General features: G+C 38.9%; 2 protein-coding genes across 2 annotated transcripts in view; one reads left to right on the forward strand and one right to left on the reverse strand.

The window, feature by feature from the left end:
- Positions 1-12,504, forward strand: part of LOC133562390 (calcium-binding protein 1-like) — a gene marked incomplete at its 3' end in the record, with an annotated part of 51,754 nt that extends 39,250 nt beyond the window's left edge. The window contains exons 5-7 of the mRNA XM_061916602.1: positions 739-769; positions 4,176-4,319; positions 12,395-12,504. Of these exons, the coding sequence (XP_061772586.1) occupies positions 739-769; positions 4,176-4,319; positions 12,395-12,504 (285 nt within the window). The remainder of the gene's footprint in view (positions 1-738; positions 770-4,175; positions 4,320-12,394) is intronic.
- doc2d (double C2-like domains, delta) overlaps positions 1-14,138 on the reverse strand; it is a 181,382-nt gene extending 167,244 nt beyond the window's left edge. The window contains exons 1-3 of the mRNA XM_061916627.1: positions 14,036-14,138; positions 12,372-12,494; positions 10,378-10,526 (exon numbers count right to left, since the gene is read on the reverse strand). The gene's annotated coding sequence lies outside the window, so the exon portion shown is untranslated. The remainder of the gene's footprint in view (positions 1-10,377; positions 10,527-12,371; positions 12,495-14,035) is intronic.
- Positions 14,139-20,531: the final 6,393 nt, after the last annotated feature.

Below are 20,531 nucleotides of genomic sequence, written 5' to 3' on the forward strand. Positions count from 1 at the left end.
TATTACCGCCCGCATCGTCTTTTTTTTGGCGGTGAGCCTTCTGCTTTCGCTTGATCATCTGGGATGTTGTGTGGCTTGAGAATAGGTCGTTACAGCAACATCTATGCAAATTGTCGAGCAAAGACACATCCTCACATGTTATGTAGACCAAAATGAAGTGTTTTAAATGTAGAACAAAAATCATGACATGACCTATTTGATGTAAACTTGACATTCCTGGCTTTTAGCGTTGCCATTTTTCAGCAAATACATGAAGTGTGTTAGTGGGTGGGGCGACAGGGCAAACGTCAAAGAGAGGGAGAGTGGGCCTGCGCAAATGCCAAAACGAGGTAGAGAATACAGAATGGTACACACACACACACACACACACACACACAGCCAAATGCAAATGATGCAACTTGTGTGTCTGGTAAACATATGCCGCCGTCTTTCTGTCCGTTTCAGTTGCAATTCAGCATGAAATGTGTTAGTGGAAGTGGCTGGAGGCTAAAGTGCATGTGTGTAGAAGAGGATGATGTTGCGTCATTTTGCAAATGAGAAGGAAACGTTGCAGGGTGAAATCCCATTAGTTTGCTGTCAGCGAGCTGCTGAGCAGACACGATATGCATGTTATTGTAATTTGGTGGTCACAAACATTTACAACTGCTGTGTTTCTTTTTAAAGTCACCTTGATTTTAATATCCTGCTGTCTGACGGCGTCTTGTAACCAGCGGTGTGTTTCCTCCTTGTGCTGCACAGGAGAGAGAGCTGATGCCGCTGGAGTTAGACGGTAAGATATCAGTTGTGTCATGATGACTACATCACAGAACTTGGACAACCGCCTAGATTTCCTTCTGCAAAGATTGCCACTGGACTAAGTCGTTTGTCTGCGGTCTGCTTTTACGTTACAGTGGTCCCCCGCCACTTTGCGGTTCTTTCTACTTTTTGTAGTCTCAGTGCATCGCGGATTTTAAAGTAGCACTGAGTTTGATTACCTATCCAAGTTTCATGTTAAACTACATATAACTTGGGGAGTATATGAAGTGTTTTAAAGAGGAACAACATTTTTATTGGAATGATGATCAGGCCTCACAATGCAGCTTTTGAAGGTCAAGGCAAGTGTTGCCTTAAAGGACGGCTCATATTTTAGGGCACCAAGGCACTTTAGAAGGGCAGCAAGGCAAACATTTTCTGTTGGGGTGTGACCGTAGTACCATCATGTCATTTGTAATGAGACTTGTCTAATAAAAAAAAAAAACTAGAGCAAAACGTTATCCATATATTTATAGACAAGGCAGTAATATATTTTGTTGTATATCTTAGTTATGTCAGCTGATATCTTCATAGATATTTCCAAAGACCTTTGCGATAGTCCGCCATTTTAATACAATTGTAGTCAATGAGGTGTGTCTTTTGCTCTATCCAGTTTTTGTGGGGCAGACTCAGAGATGGAAAATTGAGAGACAAAAGAGGAATATTTCTATCAAGACAAAGTGCAGCCATGCAAACCCCAAAAGAAAATTTAGAAAGTCAAGACTACATTTCCTACAATTGGGTACATTTCTACACTATTTTACTGTACACTTACCATATTTCCTTGAATTAGCGCCGGAGTGGTAATTAATTTAAAACCTCTTCTCACTCCGGCGCTTACCAAAGGCATGCAGTAAATCTAGGCCTGCGCTTATAAATTTGAGCGTGATGTAAGGATACCATCATGTAAAGCACATTTAATAAAAAAAAACATTATGTAGCATAAAAAATGCAGATGGCCTTAAAACACCACAACACTCAGTCACCATAGGTAAGTACCCAAAATAAAGACTCAACATAAATATAAATTAAATCGGATCAGAAACATTCGAGGAAACAGGATTAAAACCCATAGAAAATACATGGGTACGGCTAGTAGCTACTATTAGCAAACAAATTCACTTACCAACTCTGGTTAATATCTTAACATCGCCACACTCTCTCATCGCAACTCGGCCCAATAAGTTTACAATTAGTTGTAAAATATTGGATGGTTGTTTTTACGATATGCAGGCAAACGACAACTTTAAAACAAACTGGCTTCAGATGTCCCCAGGCTTAGCCACCGCACCTGGCAGCCATCTTGGAACGCTGGATTATATAGAGCGTGATAGGCTGCAGCGGGTCACGTGAGCACCTGAGTTAAATTCGCGAGATTAAACATGGAAACGGCGCAGGTAATATGAGGGGATGCCATGAGAGGACATATGCCTTATGTCCCACCCGTGTTACACATTCGTGACGTGACGAGTTTGACCCGGCGGTAAAACGAGTCATATGCTAATTATTCTGCGAAATGAGTTTGACCCGGCGGTAAACCGAGGCATGCGCTAATTATTTTGCTAAACAAGTTTGATCCGGCAGTAATTCTAAGCATGCGCTAATTATTTTGCAAAACAAGTTTGATCCGGTGGTAAAACTAGGCATGCGGATAATATATACCTGGTGGCAATTCAAGGAAATATGGTATTCTCATCTTCCAACCTATTTTGGCTGTCTTTTAGACCCTTACATGTCCTATGTAATGCACCACATCATTTTAAGTATAATTTACTAATAAGCAAGAGGAACAGCCAGTACCTGAGGCTAGGCGTTCAACAAATATTGAAATTGTACATTTAATGAAATGTCATCAAAAACTAAAGAAAACGCAAATGTGACATATTGACGCAAAAATAAATGTTTAAAAACGCAGATTTGCATATTTTCCCATGCTTGATGATATGGCGACTTGTCCAGGGTGTACACCACCTTCCGCCCGAATGCAACTGAGATAGGCTCCAGCATTCCCTGTGACCCCAAAAGGGACAAGCGGTAGAAAATGGATGGCTGGATGGATGCATCCTCCGCTGTTTCCATTTCGAATACAAAGTAGCGTACAGTTCAAACTTATATCTGTCAGTTGACCTGGTATGGAAGTGCTAAAAACTAGGACGCGTGAAAATAACATCTACACCAGTGGTTCTTAACCTTGTTGGAGGTACCAAACCCCAGCAGTTTCATATGAGCATTCACTGAACCCTTCTTTCGGGAAAAATAAAATCTTTTTTAAATTCAAGACAGTGCGTCTGCCTCACAATACGAAGTTCCTGCAGTCCTGGGTTCAAATCCAGGCTCGGGATCTTTCTGTGTGGAGTTTGCATGTTCTCCCCGTGAATGTGTGGGTTCCCTCCGGGTACTCCGGCTTCCTCCCACTTCCAAAGACATGCACCTGGGGATAGGTTGATTGGCAACACTAAATGGTCCCTAGTGTGTGAACGTGAGTGTGAATGTTGTCTGTCTATCTGTGTTGGCCCTGCGATGAGGTGGCGACTTGTCCAGGGTGTACCCCGCCTTCCGCCCGATTGTAGCTGAGATAGGCGCCAGCGCCCCCCGCGACCCCGAAAGGGAATAAGCGGTAGAAAATGGATGGATGGATGGAAATTCAAGACAAAGTTAAATGTTTTTGGGAACACTTTAGTATGGGTAACATATTCTAAGTAACAAAGACTTAATTTAGAGTTATTTGGTTAGGGTCAGGGTTAGAGGGTTAGGGTTATAATAAGGCCATGCCGAATAAGGCATTAATAAGTACTTAATAATGACTAGTTAAGAGCCAACATGTTACTAATTTGCATGTTAATAAGCAACTAATTAATGGTAAATATGTTCCCCATACTAAAGTGTTACCATGTTTTTTTTACTGGTGCACAAAATCTAGCGTGCATGAACACCACCTTGTTCAAACAACAAAACCAACACAGTGCATAAACTCACAACAAATGACACCCCTGCAAATCAGTCAGCTGTTGCCGTATCCGTAAAACGCCGATAGGGAGAAGTTTGTATTTACACGATGAGTCGGGTGGGTTTTGACCTCCGCCGAACCCCTGAGGCTGACTCACCGAACCCCTAGGGTTCAATCGGACCCAGGTTAAAAACCACTGATCTACGCAAAGTTTTGACCAAAGAACCACAATTCAATGTGTACTCTACAAGGAAGTGTTTGAATGTAGAAAAAATATTAATACGACCCCTTAAAAAGAGGCTGTCTTATATTCAGAATTGAAATTGTAAGAAATTTGAACACGTTGAAGGAGCAAGGTTGAGTATGACTTAACTTCTGCTTAAAGTCCTCACCAGTTTAAAGTTTGTGATGACTGTCATTTGTGTGTGCGTGTCAGAGCTGCGAGAGGCCTTCAAGGAGTTTGATTACGACGCGGATGGCTTCATCCATTACAAAGACATTGCCGACTGCATGAGGACCATGGGCTACATGCCTACAGAGATGGAACTCATCGAAATCATCCAGCAAATCAAGATGAGATGTATGTATTCATTTGTAGGGCTGTGTGTGTGTGTGTGTGTGTGTCTCTTGGTGCATGTTTTTCATTCGTCCCTTAGTTGCTATGCCATGCCAGGATGACTGATGGGTCCTTCTCAGGTGAGCGAGTGTGGCTAATGTGTAACTTGTCTTAGTGTGTGTTGCACGTTCTTCCCTGACCCTGCATGAAATTGATGTTTGTCTTGGATACATGGCAGACATTTCTGCAGACTGATGAATGGCCCTCAGCCTGCATGTGTGACACGGCATGTTGAAGTGCGTGTTGAAAGATTCCCTTTCAGTGGGCTCAGTCAAAAGCCATATGGATGTATATGTATTTTCACATCATAAATTGTGGGGAAAAGGGTAGGGACATATTTTGTGGTGTCAGAGAGGCAGTAAAAACCAGTCAAATCCAGCCTATGCGCCCTTGATGTTCCAGGAGATTAGATCAAAACAGTGTGGGGGGAAAAAACAACGTCTCTCTACGGTAGATTGAAAACACCAAATGAAAACTAATCATAAAACAAAACTAGACATGCATGGTCACAGACCTTCATTGGACATAATACAGTGCAGCAAATATACCATAACACTTCCGCAAATTGGTTTGTTGCTTTGCTTTTTTTGGTATTGAACTCAAAACAAAGAACTGATCTGCCGTACAGTTTTACTTCAGAAAATAATTGTCGGAGACTTCTCGTCAGCTAATTTGTACTCAATGGTTAACTGGACATTTTTATGTGCTCGACGCCTCAATTATTGGTATGTTTTCATCTACAAAACCATTCTTTGTAAAGAAAAAAACAAGGAAGTCAATGTTCGTTCAATGAATGTTCTTCAATTTGTCATCTCCAAAGTAAAAACTGAACTGGGAAAAAAAGCATTTAGGTGTTCAGCACCTAAGGCTTGGAATAACCTACAATGGAATATTCAACTTCAAACCCTTGTTACATTAAATCAGTTTGAAGCTTCTGTGAAAAGATTGCAGTCTACCTTGTCTGTGTGCACATGTGTCATATGAGCAAGTTTTAATGTTGTAAATTTGATGTTTTATGTGTTGTTTACTGTTTTTAATGTAACCTTGCTGCTGCCCTCTTGGCCAGGTCTCCCTTGGAAAACCTGGTTAAATAAAGGCTAAATAAATAAAAAAATTTGTATTAGACTTTGTTAAATGTTTGGGTAAAAATGTTTTCTTTAAAATAAACATTTCTCAGAGCTGTTCATCTACAGTATTTTACAGAATAATTTAGTTCATCAGAACAGGCATCCATCAAATGTTTTTAAAAAAGTAGGGCCGTCAAACGATACAAAATATTTAATCGCAATTAATCACATTTTGTTCATAGTTAACTCAACATTAATCGAGATATATTTTGCATCAATAAGTGTACCCTTGACAGATCATTTTCAGGGGGCGTGGCTTCAGATTGCTGCATGACAAAGTTTTAAACTAATAAATGTAATATTCTGCCTGCTAATCATTCTGTAATTGAGGCCTCAACCAGAACACATAAAATAATTTACACAATATTTTAGACAGCCAGAAAAATACTCCCCCACCCCACTTGCCTCCATATTCCTAACCTGATGTACAAGAATATCTTTAGGTGCAAATATCACAAAATAACATGACAAAACATCTTGATTGTAATATAGGACACTTTTATTTGTTCAATGTCGGGGTTTCCCCTAAATTGCCAAAACACCTCTGGTGGTGATGATTATGATTAACATATATATTTTTCTTACATAATAGTTTTGTTCTATTTTTAATATAATGCTGATTATAGTACAATGTACTTTGGCGAGAATTGTTTAGATATTTCTCCAATCCTTTTTGTCACTTTTTCCTGTAATAAAACCAACTGGCAACTAACTCGTGTTTAAAGACTGTTTAGATTCTTTGGCGTCATGTCCGAACCTGACGTCACACTTGCTTTGCGTTGCTGGGAGCCTTTCGCTCATTAAGAACTGACAATACCATGTTACATTGTGAAGATGGCTGTCCGTGGGTGTATCTCCATTATATGGAAGTATGTCCACAGCCCGGACATTCAGCCACCGCTCCAGACCAGTCTGTGCATATGGCTGCAGTTTATATGTTATGGTGGTCAAGGTCTTTGAACACACCGTGTCGGCGGACAATGACCAAGTGTTGTGTGTCTCGGAGTGAAACGTGGAGACAGATGTGTGTGCACAGAGAAAATACTTGCTGGAATTGGGCCCGACATGAGCAAAAAAATGGCCACATGACCCAAAGCAGACCTGGGCAAATGAAGGCCCGGGAGCCACATGCGGCCCGTTGAGCTTTTCAATCTGGCCCACCGGACATTACCAAATAATTTTTTTAGATCTTTAAGATGTAAAGTGTAGCTGCCATTATGATGTGCCCTCATCTTTTCTAATAACTCTAAGTCTTCAACTATACAAAGTATTTCAATGGTTGGAATCTGCGCTTAAGGATTATATACCAGTTACTATGATAATCTAATTAGTTACTATGGTAATCTAATTAGTTACTATGGTAATCTAATTAGTTACTATGGTAATCTAATTAGTTACTATGGTCATCTACGTCATAGCAGCTCAGACGAGGCATCAAGCAGTGTGGGCGGGAAGCGTTTCCGCAGACGCGGAAAGAGATTTTCACAACAAAGTTCTAAAGCTAAGTGATATATAGAATAGAATAGAATAGAAAAGAAAGTACTTTATTGATCCCTGGGGGAAATTCAGCAAAGATATCAGATTGTAGGTGGGTTTATTTTGTACCCTTTGCGTTCATATTTCACTGTTTGTTGCATTTTTGTTGCGTTTCACTTGATTGTAAAATATGTCGATCGAAAAGGGGTGTGACATTCATATTTTGTCAATATTCCGTGTTTAATCGTTCATAGAAAAATGTACAATTCCATTATGTTTTTTAAGGCGGTCTGTCATAACGTTTTTTGCATTCAATCAGACATTATTGTGAGGTTTTATATTAGTGTTCCTAAAAATAGATATACCGGCCTCCAGACACATTTTTTTTCTCTAAATGTAGCCCCCCCGAGTCAAAATAATTGCCCAAGCCTGATCTAAAGTTATCTTCTGAAAGCTACAATACATTGTATTACTTTTAATTTAAAACACCTGACAAAATAAAGTATCGTAAAACCGTGATTGATAACATTTGCTCAAATGCAAACAAAACACGAGAGACATTCCACTTGAAGAAACGACAACCCCAATATAAACTTGTATAAACACATTTCCGTCTGAGCAACTGGAGTGTTTCATAGTGCACATTAAACATACAGACTGTGCTATCTTACAGTAGAACAGGGTGATCGATCTATACTTGCAGGAATTATGACAACAGGAAATGAACGCATGTGACGTCACAAAAACTGGAAAGTGACATGCCAAAGACTGGTATTTTATTTATCATTAAAAATACTCTGAAACCCTTAAAAAGTCAAAACGATTAACATATTTAAGCACTCAAATTTAAAAAAAAATGAATACGGCTTTAAAAAGCCAGAACAATATTTACCATGTTTTCCGGACTGTAAGTGTATATATAAGCCACACCCACTAAATTTATGGGAAAACATTTTTTTCCCATATATTAGCATCACCAGACTATAAGCCACAGATATTTAAGTTGCAAAAGGAGTTATTTACATAGAAACATTTTGTTAGTGTTTTTTTATATTCCTCAATTGTTTCCAAGCGGCGTCTGCAACGGCCCCTGAAAACCACACACAGTGAACCAAATATTGGAGAGTAATCATATTACTGGGGTCACCAGGGACCTGAGTCCAGATGGTTTGTTTCTGTGTAGCTACCTTATTGGATTCACCTGGAGAAACACGCTTAAAACAATTCTTCACGCTTAGATGGGTTCGATGACAAGAGCAAGCAACATCAAAGTAAAAATGGAGACGTTGACTACAAATGTCCTTTATGTTCTTGACAAGGTGACACACATGTACCACCATCCAAACATATCAACATTTAAATGATGTAGAAAAGCATAGCTATAAGGAAACTATTACAACGAACAAGAGATTGTTTTTGTTTCTGATACTATGTTTCATGCTGTATGAATTATTCATACACTTACTAATGCTTTCCTTTGACCCTACAGGGAGAACGGCTTACTTCTCTTCTAGTTAGCGCTTTATCGAGATAACAATGCCATGAAACGATGTCTTTTTTCCAATAACCGGCCAAGCACTTTCAACTGATATTATTCCCCAAAGACTTCTTTACACGATGATTACAGGCTGACCCACTTAAGGAAGGAAAGTCTTCAATGCAGCGTCAGGATCCTCCCAGACTGCTGCTCCACAAGTGCGGAAGCAACCAAAGATATAGCTTCGCTTAAGGCAACAAAGAGCATAATTTGCAGTCTCAAAATCACATAGTTGGCCATTTAAATGACCGATTCCATTTATGAATTCTGCTTTATGTGCCTTTGTGTTTGCCACTATTCCGATAATTTCACAGTAACAATAATGTATTTGAATCATTACCACATGAACTTCTATCAGGATAGTAAACTATTTTATTGGTAGGTTCTCTTTGTGTCTAAAAGGTTGCGATGTTTAAAACCATTTTTTTTTCCAATAACATTGAATCAACTGGTGCTTTTATGAATTTGTAATCAATGTTTTAAGTGTTCCAAAAGCCTCAAAAAGCAAATGATTTAAAAGAAAAACTTGAAAAAAAATATTGTATTGATGTTTACATGTTTTATAACACACACTTAAAACTACACTCTCGATCAGGGGTGTCAAACTCAAATACAGAGTGGGACAAAATTTAAAACTGAACAAAGCCACGGGCCAAGGTTGAACAAATTAAGCTTTTAATAGGCAGCCAAACAAGTTTTGCATTGAATATTGAACATGCAAGGCTTATATAACTTTATAGTGACATGTAAAATTGAGTTTTAAATAATAATAATAATAAATAAAAAATATCAATTGCATATCAAATAAAATTTAAATAAAAATGGAATGCCTCTTTTCTATTTGCAGCCCTCTGAGGTAAATATAAAAAAAAAAAAATTCCACAGGCTAATAATACATTTGCAAATAAAATAACAATAATAAATTAATCAAACATTCAAGCATTGAAGTGGCAAGAGAAGGTGCATGAATAAAACATTAATTATTGCTTGGGGGGGTGTATATTGTAGTGTCCTGGAAGAGTTACACCTGCAAGAGGTTCTGGGTATTTGTTCTGTTGTGTTTATGTTGTGTTACGGTGCAGATGTTCTTCCAAAATGTGTTTGTTATTCTTGTTTGGTGTGGGTTCACAGTGTGGCACTTATTTGTAACAGTGTTAAAGTTGTTTATACGGCCACCCTCAGTGTGACCTGTATGGCTGTTGAACAAGTATGCTTGCATTCACTTGTGTGCGTGTGTTTGTAAAAAACGCATATCTTATGTGACTGGGTTGGCACGCTATGTCTATGTAGGAAAAACGGACATGAGGACAGGTTGTAGAGGACGCTAAAGGCAGTGCCGTTAAGGCAAGCCCCCAATATTGTCGTCCGGGTAGAAATCGGGTGAAATTCGGGAGAATGTTTACCCCGTGAGGTTTTCGGGAGGGGCACTGAAATTTGGGAGTCCGGGAAAATCGGGAGGGTTGGCAAGTATGAGTATTAGCAGTGAATGCGGTGTTAAAGCGGCACCGCCGCTGTATAATACCGGCAGCCCAGCTCTATTGTTAATTTCATCATGCCTCAAGGGCCAAATGAAATTACACGCAAATTTGGCCCGCGGGCCAGAGTTAGACACCCATGCTCTAGATGGCAGTAAAAACACATACTCTAAGCTCATTGTCAAACTACAGCACTGTTTTAATTATTCGTGATTTATGATTAGGGTAGTCCCGATACCAATATTTTGGTATCAGTGGTTTATTAATCGACCGCATTTTCAGGCCCATAGAGCAGACCGGGTTATAAGCCGCACCCACTAAATTTTAGAAGAATAAATATTTTTACACATATTGGCCGCACTGAACTAAATGCCAGAGATATATATGTTGTGTAATGAGTAACTTACTTAGAATGAGTCTACTGCCTCACAATACGAAGGTCCTGGGTCCGCTCCTGCGCTTGAGATCTTTCTGTGTGGAGTTTGCATGTCCTCCCCGTGACTGCGTGGGTTCCCTTCGGGTACTCCGGCTTCCTCCCACCTCCAAAGACATGCACCTGTGGATAGGTTGATTGGCAACACTAAATTGGCCATGTTGAAGTATTTGGCAGATGCTTTTATCCAAAGCGACATCCATCAAAATTACATATAAAAAAATCACTGTAAACATGATCATCTAAGGGAAGAATGTAATAGAAAATGTCAATATAAAGCATCAAGACAGAATAAACTTTGCTGCTGCTGCAGCAACCGAGATACAGTCCATAGCTCCATTAGATATATAGATATCTGATGTATTCATACATTGTTTATGTAGTATATACGCATGTATATGTAACCTAATCATATTGTTACCTCAACTTAAAAATAGCTGGCCGTTTTATTCCTCCTTCTCTGGGATTTTATTCCCAGTTTTGATCTCGGACGTCTGGTCACTTGTAGCATATAAGAATATTCTCTTACTGTTATGCGAACTGTGAATAATAAAACATGTGCCCTCTATCACGCATGACAAAAAAGGGGGTGAAAGTCAGTGGTATTCAGTGAGGTAAGATGAATGAAATGGGCTGAAACTTCATTGCTTCTGCCAAATAAATTGCACCGAGAGGAGCGGATCACCACTCCAAGATGGCGGCCCTGCTGCTCCATGCTGCGTTAATGCATTTCAGTGCCAAAAGTTGCGCATTGTAACTTGTTGCTGCCCTCAAGTGGCCAACAAAACATGGTATTAAAGGCCTACTGAAATGAGATGTTCTTATTTAAACGGGGATAGCAGGTCCATTCTATGTGTCATACTTGATCATTTCGCCATATTGCCATATTTTTGCTGAAAGGATTTAGTAGAGAACATCCACGATAAAGTTCGCAACTTTTGGTCGCTAAGAGAAAAGCCTTGCCTGTACCGGAAGTAGCAGACGATGTGCGCGTGACGTCACGGGTTGTGGAGCTCCTCACATCTGAACATTGTTTTATTGGGAGCCTCCAACAAAAACAGCTATTCGGACCGAGAAAACGACAATTTCCCCATTAATTTGAGCGAGGATGAAAGATTCGTGTTTGAGGATATTGATAGCGACGGACTAGAAAAAAAAAAATTAAAAGCAAGTTAAAAAATAAAAGCGATTGCATTGGGACGGATTTAGATGTTTTTAGACACATTTACTAGGATAATTCTGGGAAATCCCTTATCTTTCTATTGTGTTGCTAGTGTTTTAGTGAGTTTAATAGTACCTGATAGTCGGAAGGGTGTGTCCACGGGTGTCTTGAAGCCAGTGTCTGATGGAAGTCAACGGCAGCTGTATGGGCGGCACAAGCTCAGCTGATCTCCGGTAAGTGGCGACTTTTTACCACAATTTTCGCACCGAAAACTGCTGGTTGACATTTGTTCGGGATCCATGTTCGCTTGACCGCTCCGATCCATAGGAAAGCTTCACCTCCAGGAATTTTAAACAAGGAATCACCATTTGTTTGTGTGGCTAAAGCTTCCCAACTCCATCTTTCTACTTTGACTCCTCCAATATTAATTGAACAAATTGCAAAAGATTCAGCAACACAGATGTCCAGAATACTGTGTAATTATGCGGTAAAAGCAGACGACTTTTAGCTGTGTGTGTGCGCAGCGCTAATATTTCCTAACAATCCGTGACGTCACGCGTACACGTCATCATTCCGCGACGTTTTCAACAAGAATCTCCCAGGAAATTTAAAAATGCAATTTCGTAAACTAAAAAGGCCATATTGGCATGTGTTGCAATGTTAATATTTCATCATTGATATATAAACTACCAGACTGCGTGGTCGCTAGTAGTGGCTTTCAGTAGGCCTTTAAAAGAGTTTATGTGCAATTAAAAACAACAAAGGCTTTGTTATGTCCGACATTAAACAGTGTTGGAGTTGCTCACCTGTATGTGCTGACTGTCTGCAGGGGGAGGCCATGTCGACTTCGACGACTTCTGTGAGTTGATGGGCCCCAGGATGCTCGCCGAGACCGCACACATGGTCGGCCTCAAGGAGCTCCGGTGTGCCTTCAAACAGGTGAGGACCACGGAAAAAAATAATCATATTCACATTCAGAAATGAGAACAATTTACACCAAATATTGTATGTCAGAAGTAAGCTAGTCATGCTAGCACCATGAATTGATTAACGTGGACCCCGACTTGAACAAGTTGAAAAACTTATTCGCGTGTTACCATTTAGTGGTCAATTGTACGGAATATGTACTGTACTGTGCAATCTACTAATAAAAGTATCAATCAATCAAAAAAAACACAGGGGTGTCAAAAGAACGGCCATAAGCACATTCTACAAATACGATTAAAAAAATAAAAAACTGAAAAAGTGAAATGTGACAAGAAAATGTTGCAATGTTTACTCTAATAACACAAAGCTGCCATGCAGGCTGTTATTTTGTTTGAAAAATAATAATTAATCAAAATCAATGTCACATTAAATATTCCACTTTGAGATATTTTGGGGAGAAAATGTTGCATATTTTGTGTTTGCCATACAAAAAACACAGTCGTTTTTTAATTCTAAAGAAGGGCCTAATAAGAAAAAACATAAACAATAAAAGTTATAATTGACAGGTGGATCTGAAGTTGATCTCAGGACGATTGTGTTTAAAGTAAACAGTAAAAAAAGTGTTTTGTTTTTAATGAGTGGGACCCTTTTGGATCCCCAATAATTTTAGTGTGATTATTTTTTTTTGTCATTGCTGAAAAAATAATAACAAATTGAAATCACTAAATTGGCCCTAGTGTGTGAATGTGAGTGTGAATGTTGTCTGTCTCTGTGTTGGCCCTGCGATGAGGTAGCGACTTGTCCAGGGTGTACCCCGCCTTCCGCCCGATTGTAGCTGAGATAGGCGCCAGCGCCCCCCGCGACCCCGAAAGGGAATAAGCGGTAGAAAATGGATGGATGGATGAAATCAATGGTGTCATGTGGTGACATTTTTAAGGCTCCAATTATTCTATAATCTCAAATATTCCACTTTAACATTCTATTGGGGGAAACTATTGCATATTTTCTGTTTTTTTTCCATAACAAAACAATTGCATATTTTGTTTTGTTTTCCATAACAAAACAAACTATTGCATATTTTGTGGGGGGGGTTTTCATAACAAAACTGGGTTTTCTTTGACAAAAAGGGCATGAAACTTAAATCTTTAAAAACGTTTTGTTGACAGATAGACCTAATGTTGATCTAGAGATTTAAACCTTGAATGACAATAATACAAAATAATGACACATTTTTACGATTTTTTTGACCAAGATCCTTTTGGGGTCCCTGTCATCAAGCCTGAGTGGAGGCCTAAATGTATATTTGTACACAAATATTGTATTGGTTTTTGGAATAAAAAGATATCAAAATGGCGCCCGCTTGCTTTGATTTTTCAGTGTTTGGCCCTCAGTGGAAAAAGTTTGGACACCCCTGTGCTAGCTACATGCCTGTCAGGTAAAGTTCTTGGTAAAAGCTGAACGACTTTCGGCTATGACGTATTCTACACTTCGACACAAATGTCCGCGTAGCATCACAATTTGACTTTTTGAAGTATTTCTTTACCGTTATTGAGTGGAAACACAAACAGGTGCAATAAGGACGCAGGTCCGCCATGATGAGTCGCAGCCGGAAGTTAACACAAAAAAGGCGGCGGATTCGGCGGAAGTTCATCCCACCAGCGGTGGGCGATACTGCAGATTTTTGTACCGATTTGATACCAATTATCCAGGGGCAGGGGTCACCAACCTTTTTGAAAGCAAGAGCTACTTCTTGGCTACTGATTCATGCCAAGGGCTACCAGTTTGATACACACTTCAATAAATTGCCAGAAATAGCCCATTTGCTCAATTTACCTTTAACTCTATGTTATTATTAATAATCAATGATATTTATCTTTGTGGAAACACTGATCATCTTAATGATTTCTCACAATAAATATATATAGAAACGGATAAATATTTAAAAAAAATAACGGGCATTTCTGTCTGTCGATCCGTCGTACATTTTTTTCCTTCTACGGAAGGTTTTTTGTAGAGAATAAATGAAAAGAACACTTAATTGAACAGTTTAAAAGAGGAGAAAACACGAAAAGAAATAAAATAAAATTTTGAAACATAGTTTATCTTCAATTTCGACTCTTTAAAATTCAAAATTCAACCGAAAAAAAGAAGAGAAAAACTAGCTAATTCGAATCTTTTTGCAAAAATTAAAAAAATTATTTATGGAACATCATTAGTATTTTTTCCTGATTAAGATTAATTTTAGAATTATGACGTTTTAAATAGGTTAAAATCCAATCTGCACTTTGTTAGAATATATAACAAATTGCCATCCATCCATCCATCCATCATCTACCTTTTATTCGAGGTCGGGTCGCGGGGGCAACAGCCTAAGCAGGGAAACCCAGACTTCCCTCTCCCCAGCCACTTTGTCTAGCTCTTCCCGGGGGATCCCGAGGCGTTCCCAAGACAAATCATTATTTCTTCTTGTTTTTCCAGAACAAAAATTCAAAAGAAATTCAAAATACTTTGAAATAAGATTTAAATTTGATTTTACAGATTTTCTAGATTTACCAGAATATATATATATATATTTTAATCATAATAAGTTTGAAGAAATATTTCACAAATATTATTCCTCGAAAAAACAGAAACTAAAATGAAGAATTAAATTCAAGTGTATTTATTATTCTTTACAATAAAAAAATAAAATACTTGAACATTGATTGAAATTGTCAGGAAAGAAGAGGAAGGAATTTAAAAGGTAAAAAGGTATATGTGTTTAAAAATCCTAAAATCATTTTTAAGGTTGTTTTTCTTCTCTAAAATTGTCTTTCTGAAAGTTATAAGAAGCAAAGTACAAAAATAAATGAATGTATTTAAACAAGTGAAGACCAAGTCTTTCAAATATTTTCTCGGATTTTCAAATTCTATTTGAGTTTTGTCTCTCTTAGAATTATCGGACAAAGTGAGAGCAGCTTGCTAGTAAATAAATACAATTTAAAAAATAGAGGCAGCTCACTGGTAAGTGCTGCTATTTGAGCTATTTTTAGAACAGGCCAGCGGGCGACTCATCTGGTCCTTACGGGCGACCTGGTCTTGGTGACCCCTGGTCTAGGGGTGCCCAACTTGTTTTCATTGAGGGTTACATGGCAGTCATGGCAGCTCTTACAGGAAATATATTGATGTTATTTCACATTCCCATTGATTAATAGTCTTTCTAAGTACAATTTGATGGATAATATTCTTGTTTTTGAAATCATAAGTCAGACAAGCGGTAGAAAAATGGATGGCAGTCAGAAAAACAAGCATTTGATTTTAACAATAATTGAAAATGTGTTCTAGGCATGTCCAAACACTAATTAAGGGTGGACCCCGACTTAAACAAGTTGAACAATGTATTGGGGTGTTAGCATTTAGTGGTCAATTGTACGGAATATGTACTGTACTGTGCAAACTACTAATAAAAGTATCAATCAATCAAAAATTCAATGAATGCAGCTGTCATTTTGATATATTTTAATTTTGTAAAAAGAAACGCTAAAAACAGACTGGAGCTATATATTCAAAGACAAAACTTAATGTCAGCTTTGTGTTACATGTGACAAAGTGCATTCCCGGGATGAAAAAAAAAATCTGTAAAAATGTTAAAAAAAAATTAAAAAAGAGAGAAAAAAGACATGATGTACCCCAGCAGGCACAAGACATTAATCCAACGTTGTTAAAACTGACTTCCAAACAACCTTGCAAAATAGTTGTATTTGTATACTGACACAACGCTGATGTGTGTCAATCAATCAATGCTTTTTCATATAGCCCTAAATCACAAGTGTCTCAAAGGGCTGCACAAACCATAACGACATCCTCGGTTCAGAGTCTACAAAAGGGCAAGGAAAAACTCACAACCCAGTGGGACGTCAATGTTGATGGCTATGAGAAACCTTGGAGAGGACCCCCGACCCCCTCTAGGGGAGACTGGATGCAATGGACGTCGAGTGGGTCTACATAATAGTGAGAGTCCAGTCCATAGTGGATCTAACATAATAGTGAGAGTCCAGTCCATAGTGGATCAAACATAATAGTGAGAGTCCAGTCCATAGTGGATCTAACATAATTGTGTGAGAGTCCAGTCCATAGTGGATCTAACATAATAGTGTGAGAGTCCAGTCCATAGTGGATCCAACATAATAGTGTGAGAGTCCAGTCCATAGTGGATCTAACATAATAGTGAGAGTCCAGTCCATAGTGGATCTAACATAATAGTGAGAGTCCAGTCCATGGTGGATCTAACATAATAGTGAGAGTCCAGTCCATAGTGGATCTAACATAATAGTGAGAGTCCAGTCCATAGTGGATCTAACATTATAGTGAGAGTCCAGTCCATAGTGGATCCAACATAATAGTGAGAGTCCAGTCCATAGTGGATCTAACATAATAGTGTGAGAGTCCAGTCCATAGTGGATCTAACATTATAGTGAGAGTACAGTCCATAGTGGATCTAACATAATAGTGAGAGTCCAGTCCATAGTGGATCTAACATAATAGTGAGAGTCCAGTCCATAGTGGATCTAACATAATAGTGAGAGTCCAGTCCATAGTGGATCTAACATAATAGTGAGAGTCCAGTACATAGTGGATCTAACATAATAGTGAGAGTCCAGTCCATGGTGGATCTAACATAATAGTGAAGTCCAGTCCATAGTGGATCTAACATAATAGTGAGAGTCCAGTCCATAGTGGATCTAACATTATAGTGAGAGTCCAGTCCATAGTGGATCCAACATAATAGTGAGAGTCCAGTCCATAGTGGATCTAACATAATAGTGTGAGAGTCCAGTCCATAGTGGATCTAACATTATAGTGAGAGTACAGTCCATAGTGGATCTAACATAATAGTGAGAGTCCAGTCCATAGTGGATCTAACATAATAGTGAGAGTCCAGTCCATAGTGGATCCAACATAATAGTGAGAGTCCAGTCCATAGTGGATCTAACATAATAGTGAGAGTCCAGTCCATTGTGGATCTAACATAATAGTGAGAGTCCAGTCCATAGTGGATCCAACATAATAGTGAGAGTCCAGTCCATAGTTGATCTAACATAATAGTGAGAGTCCAGTCCATAGTGGATCTAACATAATAGTGAGAGTCCAGTCCTTAGTGGATCTAACATAATTGTGTGGGAGTCCAGTCCATAGTGGATCTAACATAATAGTGAGAGTCCAGTCCTTAGTGGATCTAACATAATTGTGTGAGAGTCCAGTCCATAGTGGATCTAACATAATAGTGAGAGTCCAGTCCATAGTGGATCTAACATAATAGTGTGAGAGTCCAGTCCATAGTGGATCTAACATAATAGTGAGAGTCCAGTCCATAGTGGATCTAACATGATAGTGAGAGTCCAGTCCATAGTGGATCTAACATAATAGTGAGAGTCCAGTCCATAGTGGATCTAACATAATAGTGAGAGTCCAGTCCATAGTGGATCCAACATAATAGTGAGAGTCCAGTCCATAGTGGATCTAACATAATAGTGAGAGTCCAGTCCATAGTGGATCTAACATAATAGTGAGAGTCCAGTCCATGGTGGATCTAACATAATAGTGAGAGTCCAGTCCATAGTGGATCTAACATTATAGTGAGAGTCCAGTCCATAGTGGATCTAACATAATAGTGAGAGTCCAGTCCATATTGGATCTAACATTATAGTGAGAGTCCAGTCCATAGTGGATCCAACATAATAGTGAGAGTCCAGTCCATAGTGGATCTAACATAATAGTGAGAGTCCAGTCCATAGTGGATCTAACATAATAGTGAGAGTCCAGTCCATAGTGGATCTAACATAATAGTGAGAGTCCAGTCCATTGTGGATCCAACATAATAGTGAGAGTCCAGTCCATAGTGGATCTAACATAATAGTGAGAGTCCAGTCCATAGTGGATCTAACATAATAGTGAGAGTCCAGTACATAGTGGATCTAACATAATAGTGAGAGTCCAGTCCATGGTGGATCTAACATAATAGTGAGAGTCCAGTCCATAGTGGATCTAACATTATAGTGAGAGTCCAGTCCATAGTGGATCTAACATAATAGTGAGAGTCCAGTCCATAGTGGATCTAACATAATAGTGAGAGTCCAGTCCATTGTGGATCCAACATAATAGTGAGAGTCCAGTCCATAGTGGATCTAACATAATAGTGAGAGTCCAGTTCATAGTGGATCTAACATAATAGGTCCATAGTGGATCTAACATAAATAGTGAGAGTCCCAGTACATCAGTGGATCTAACGATAATAGTGAGAGCTCCCAGTCCATAGTGGATCTAACATAATAGTGAGAGTCCAAGTCCATAGTGGATCTAACATAATAGTGAGAGTCCAGTACATAGTGGATCTAACATAATAGTGAGAGTCCAGTCCATGTGGATCTAACATAATAGTGAGAGTCCAGTCCATAGTGGATCTAACATAATAGTGAGAGTCCAGTCCATAGTGGATCTAACATAATAGTGAGAGTTCCAGTCCATTGTGGATCTAACATAATAGTGAATAGTGAGAGTCCAGTCCATAGTGGATCTAACATAATAGTGAGAGTCCAGTCCATAGTGGATCTAACATAATAGTGAGAGTCCAGTCCATGGTGGATCTAACATAATAGTGAGAGTCCAGTCCATAGTGGATCTAACATAATAGTGAAGAGTCCAGTCCATAGTGGATCTAACATAATAGTGAGAGTCCAGTCCATAGTGGATCTAACATAATAGTGAGAGTCCAGTCCATAGTGGATCTAACATAATAGTGAGAGTCCAGTCCATAGTGGATCTAACATAATAGTGAGAGTCCAGTCCATAGTGGATCTAACATAATAGTGAGAGTCCAGTCCATAGTGGATCTAACATAATAGTGAGAGTCCAGTCCATAGTGGATCTAACATAATAGTGAGAGTCCAGTCCATAGTGGATCTAACATAATAGTGAGAGTCCAGTCCATAGTGGATCTAACATAATAGTGAGAGTCCAGTCCATAGTGGATCTAACATAATAGTGAGAGTCCAGTTCATAGTGGATCTAACATAATAGTGAGAGTCCAGTCCATAGTGGATCTAACATAATAGTGAGAGTCCAGTCCATAGTGGATCTAACATAATAGTGAGAGTCCAGTCCATAGTGGATCTAACATAATAGTGAGAGTCCAGTCCATAGTGGATCTAACATAATAGTGAGAGTCCAGTCCATAGTGGATCTAACATAATAGTGAGAGTCCAGTCCATAGTGGATCTAACATAATAGTGAGAGTCCAGTCCATAGTGGATCTAACATAATAGTGAGAGTCCAGTCCATAGTGGATCTAACATAATAGTGAGAGTCCAGTCCATAGTGGATCTAACATTATAGTGAGAGTCCAGTCATAGTGGATCTAACATAATAGTGAGAGTCCAGTCCATAGTGGATCTAACATAATAGTGAGAGTCCAGTCCATAGTGGATCTAACATAATAGTGAGAGTCCAGTCCATAGTGGATCTAACATAATAGTGAGAGTCCAGTCCATAGTGGATCTAACATAATTGTGTGAGAGTCCAGTCCATAGTGGATCTAACATAATAGTGTGAGAGTCCAGTCCATAGTGGATCTAACATAATAGTGTGAGTCCAGTCCATAGTGGATCTAACATAATAGTGAGAGTCCAGTCCATAGTGGATCTAACATAATAGTGAGAGTCCAGTCCATAGTGGATCTAACATAATAGTGAGAGTCCAGTCCATAGTGGATCTAACATAATAGTGAGAGTCCAGTCCATAGTGGATCTAACATAATAGTGAGAGTCCAGTCCATAGTGGATCTAACATAATAGTGAGAGTCCAGTCCATAGTGGATCTAACATAATAGTGAGAGTCCAGTCCATAGTGGATCTAACATAATAGTGAGAGTCCAGTCCATAGTGGATCTAACATAATTGTGTGAGAGTCCAGTCCATAGTGGATCTAACATAATAGTGTGAGAGTCCAGTCCATAGTGGATCTAACATAATAGTGTGAGAGTCCAGTCCATAGTGGATCTAACA

The sequence above is a fragment of the Nerophis ophidion genome, linkage group LG01 (assembly GCF_033978795.1).
Source record: "Nerophis ophidion isolate RoL-2023_Sa linkage group LG01, RoL_Noph_v1.0, whole genome shotgun sequence".
In the NCBI taxonomy this organism is placed as follows: Eukaryota; Metazoa; Chordata; class Actinopteri; order Syngnathiformes; family Syngnathidae; genus Nerophis; species Nerophis ophidion.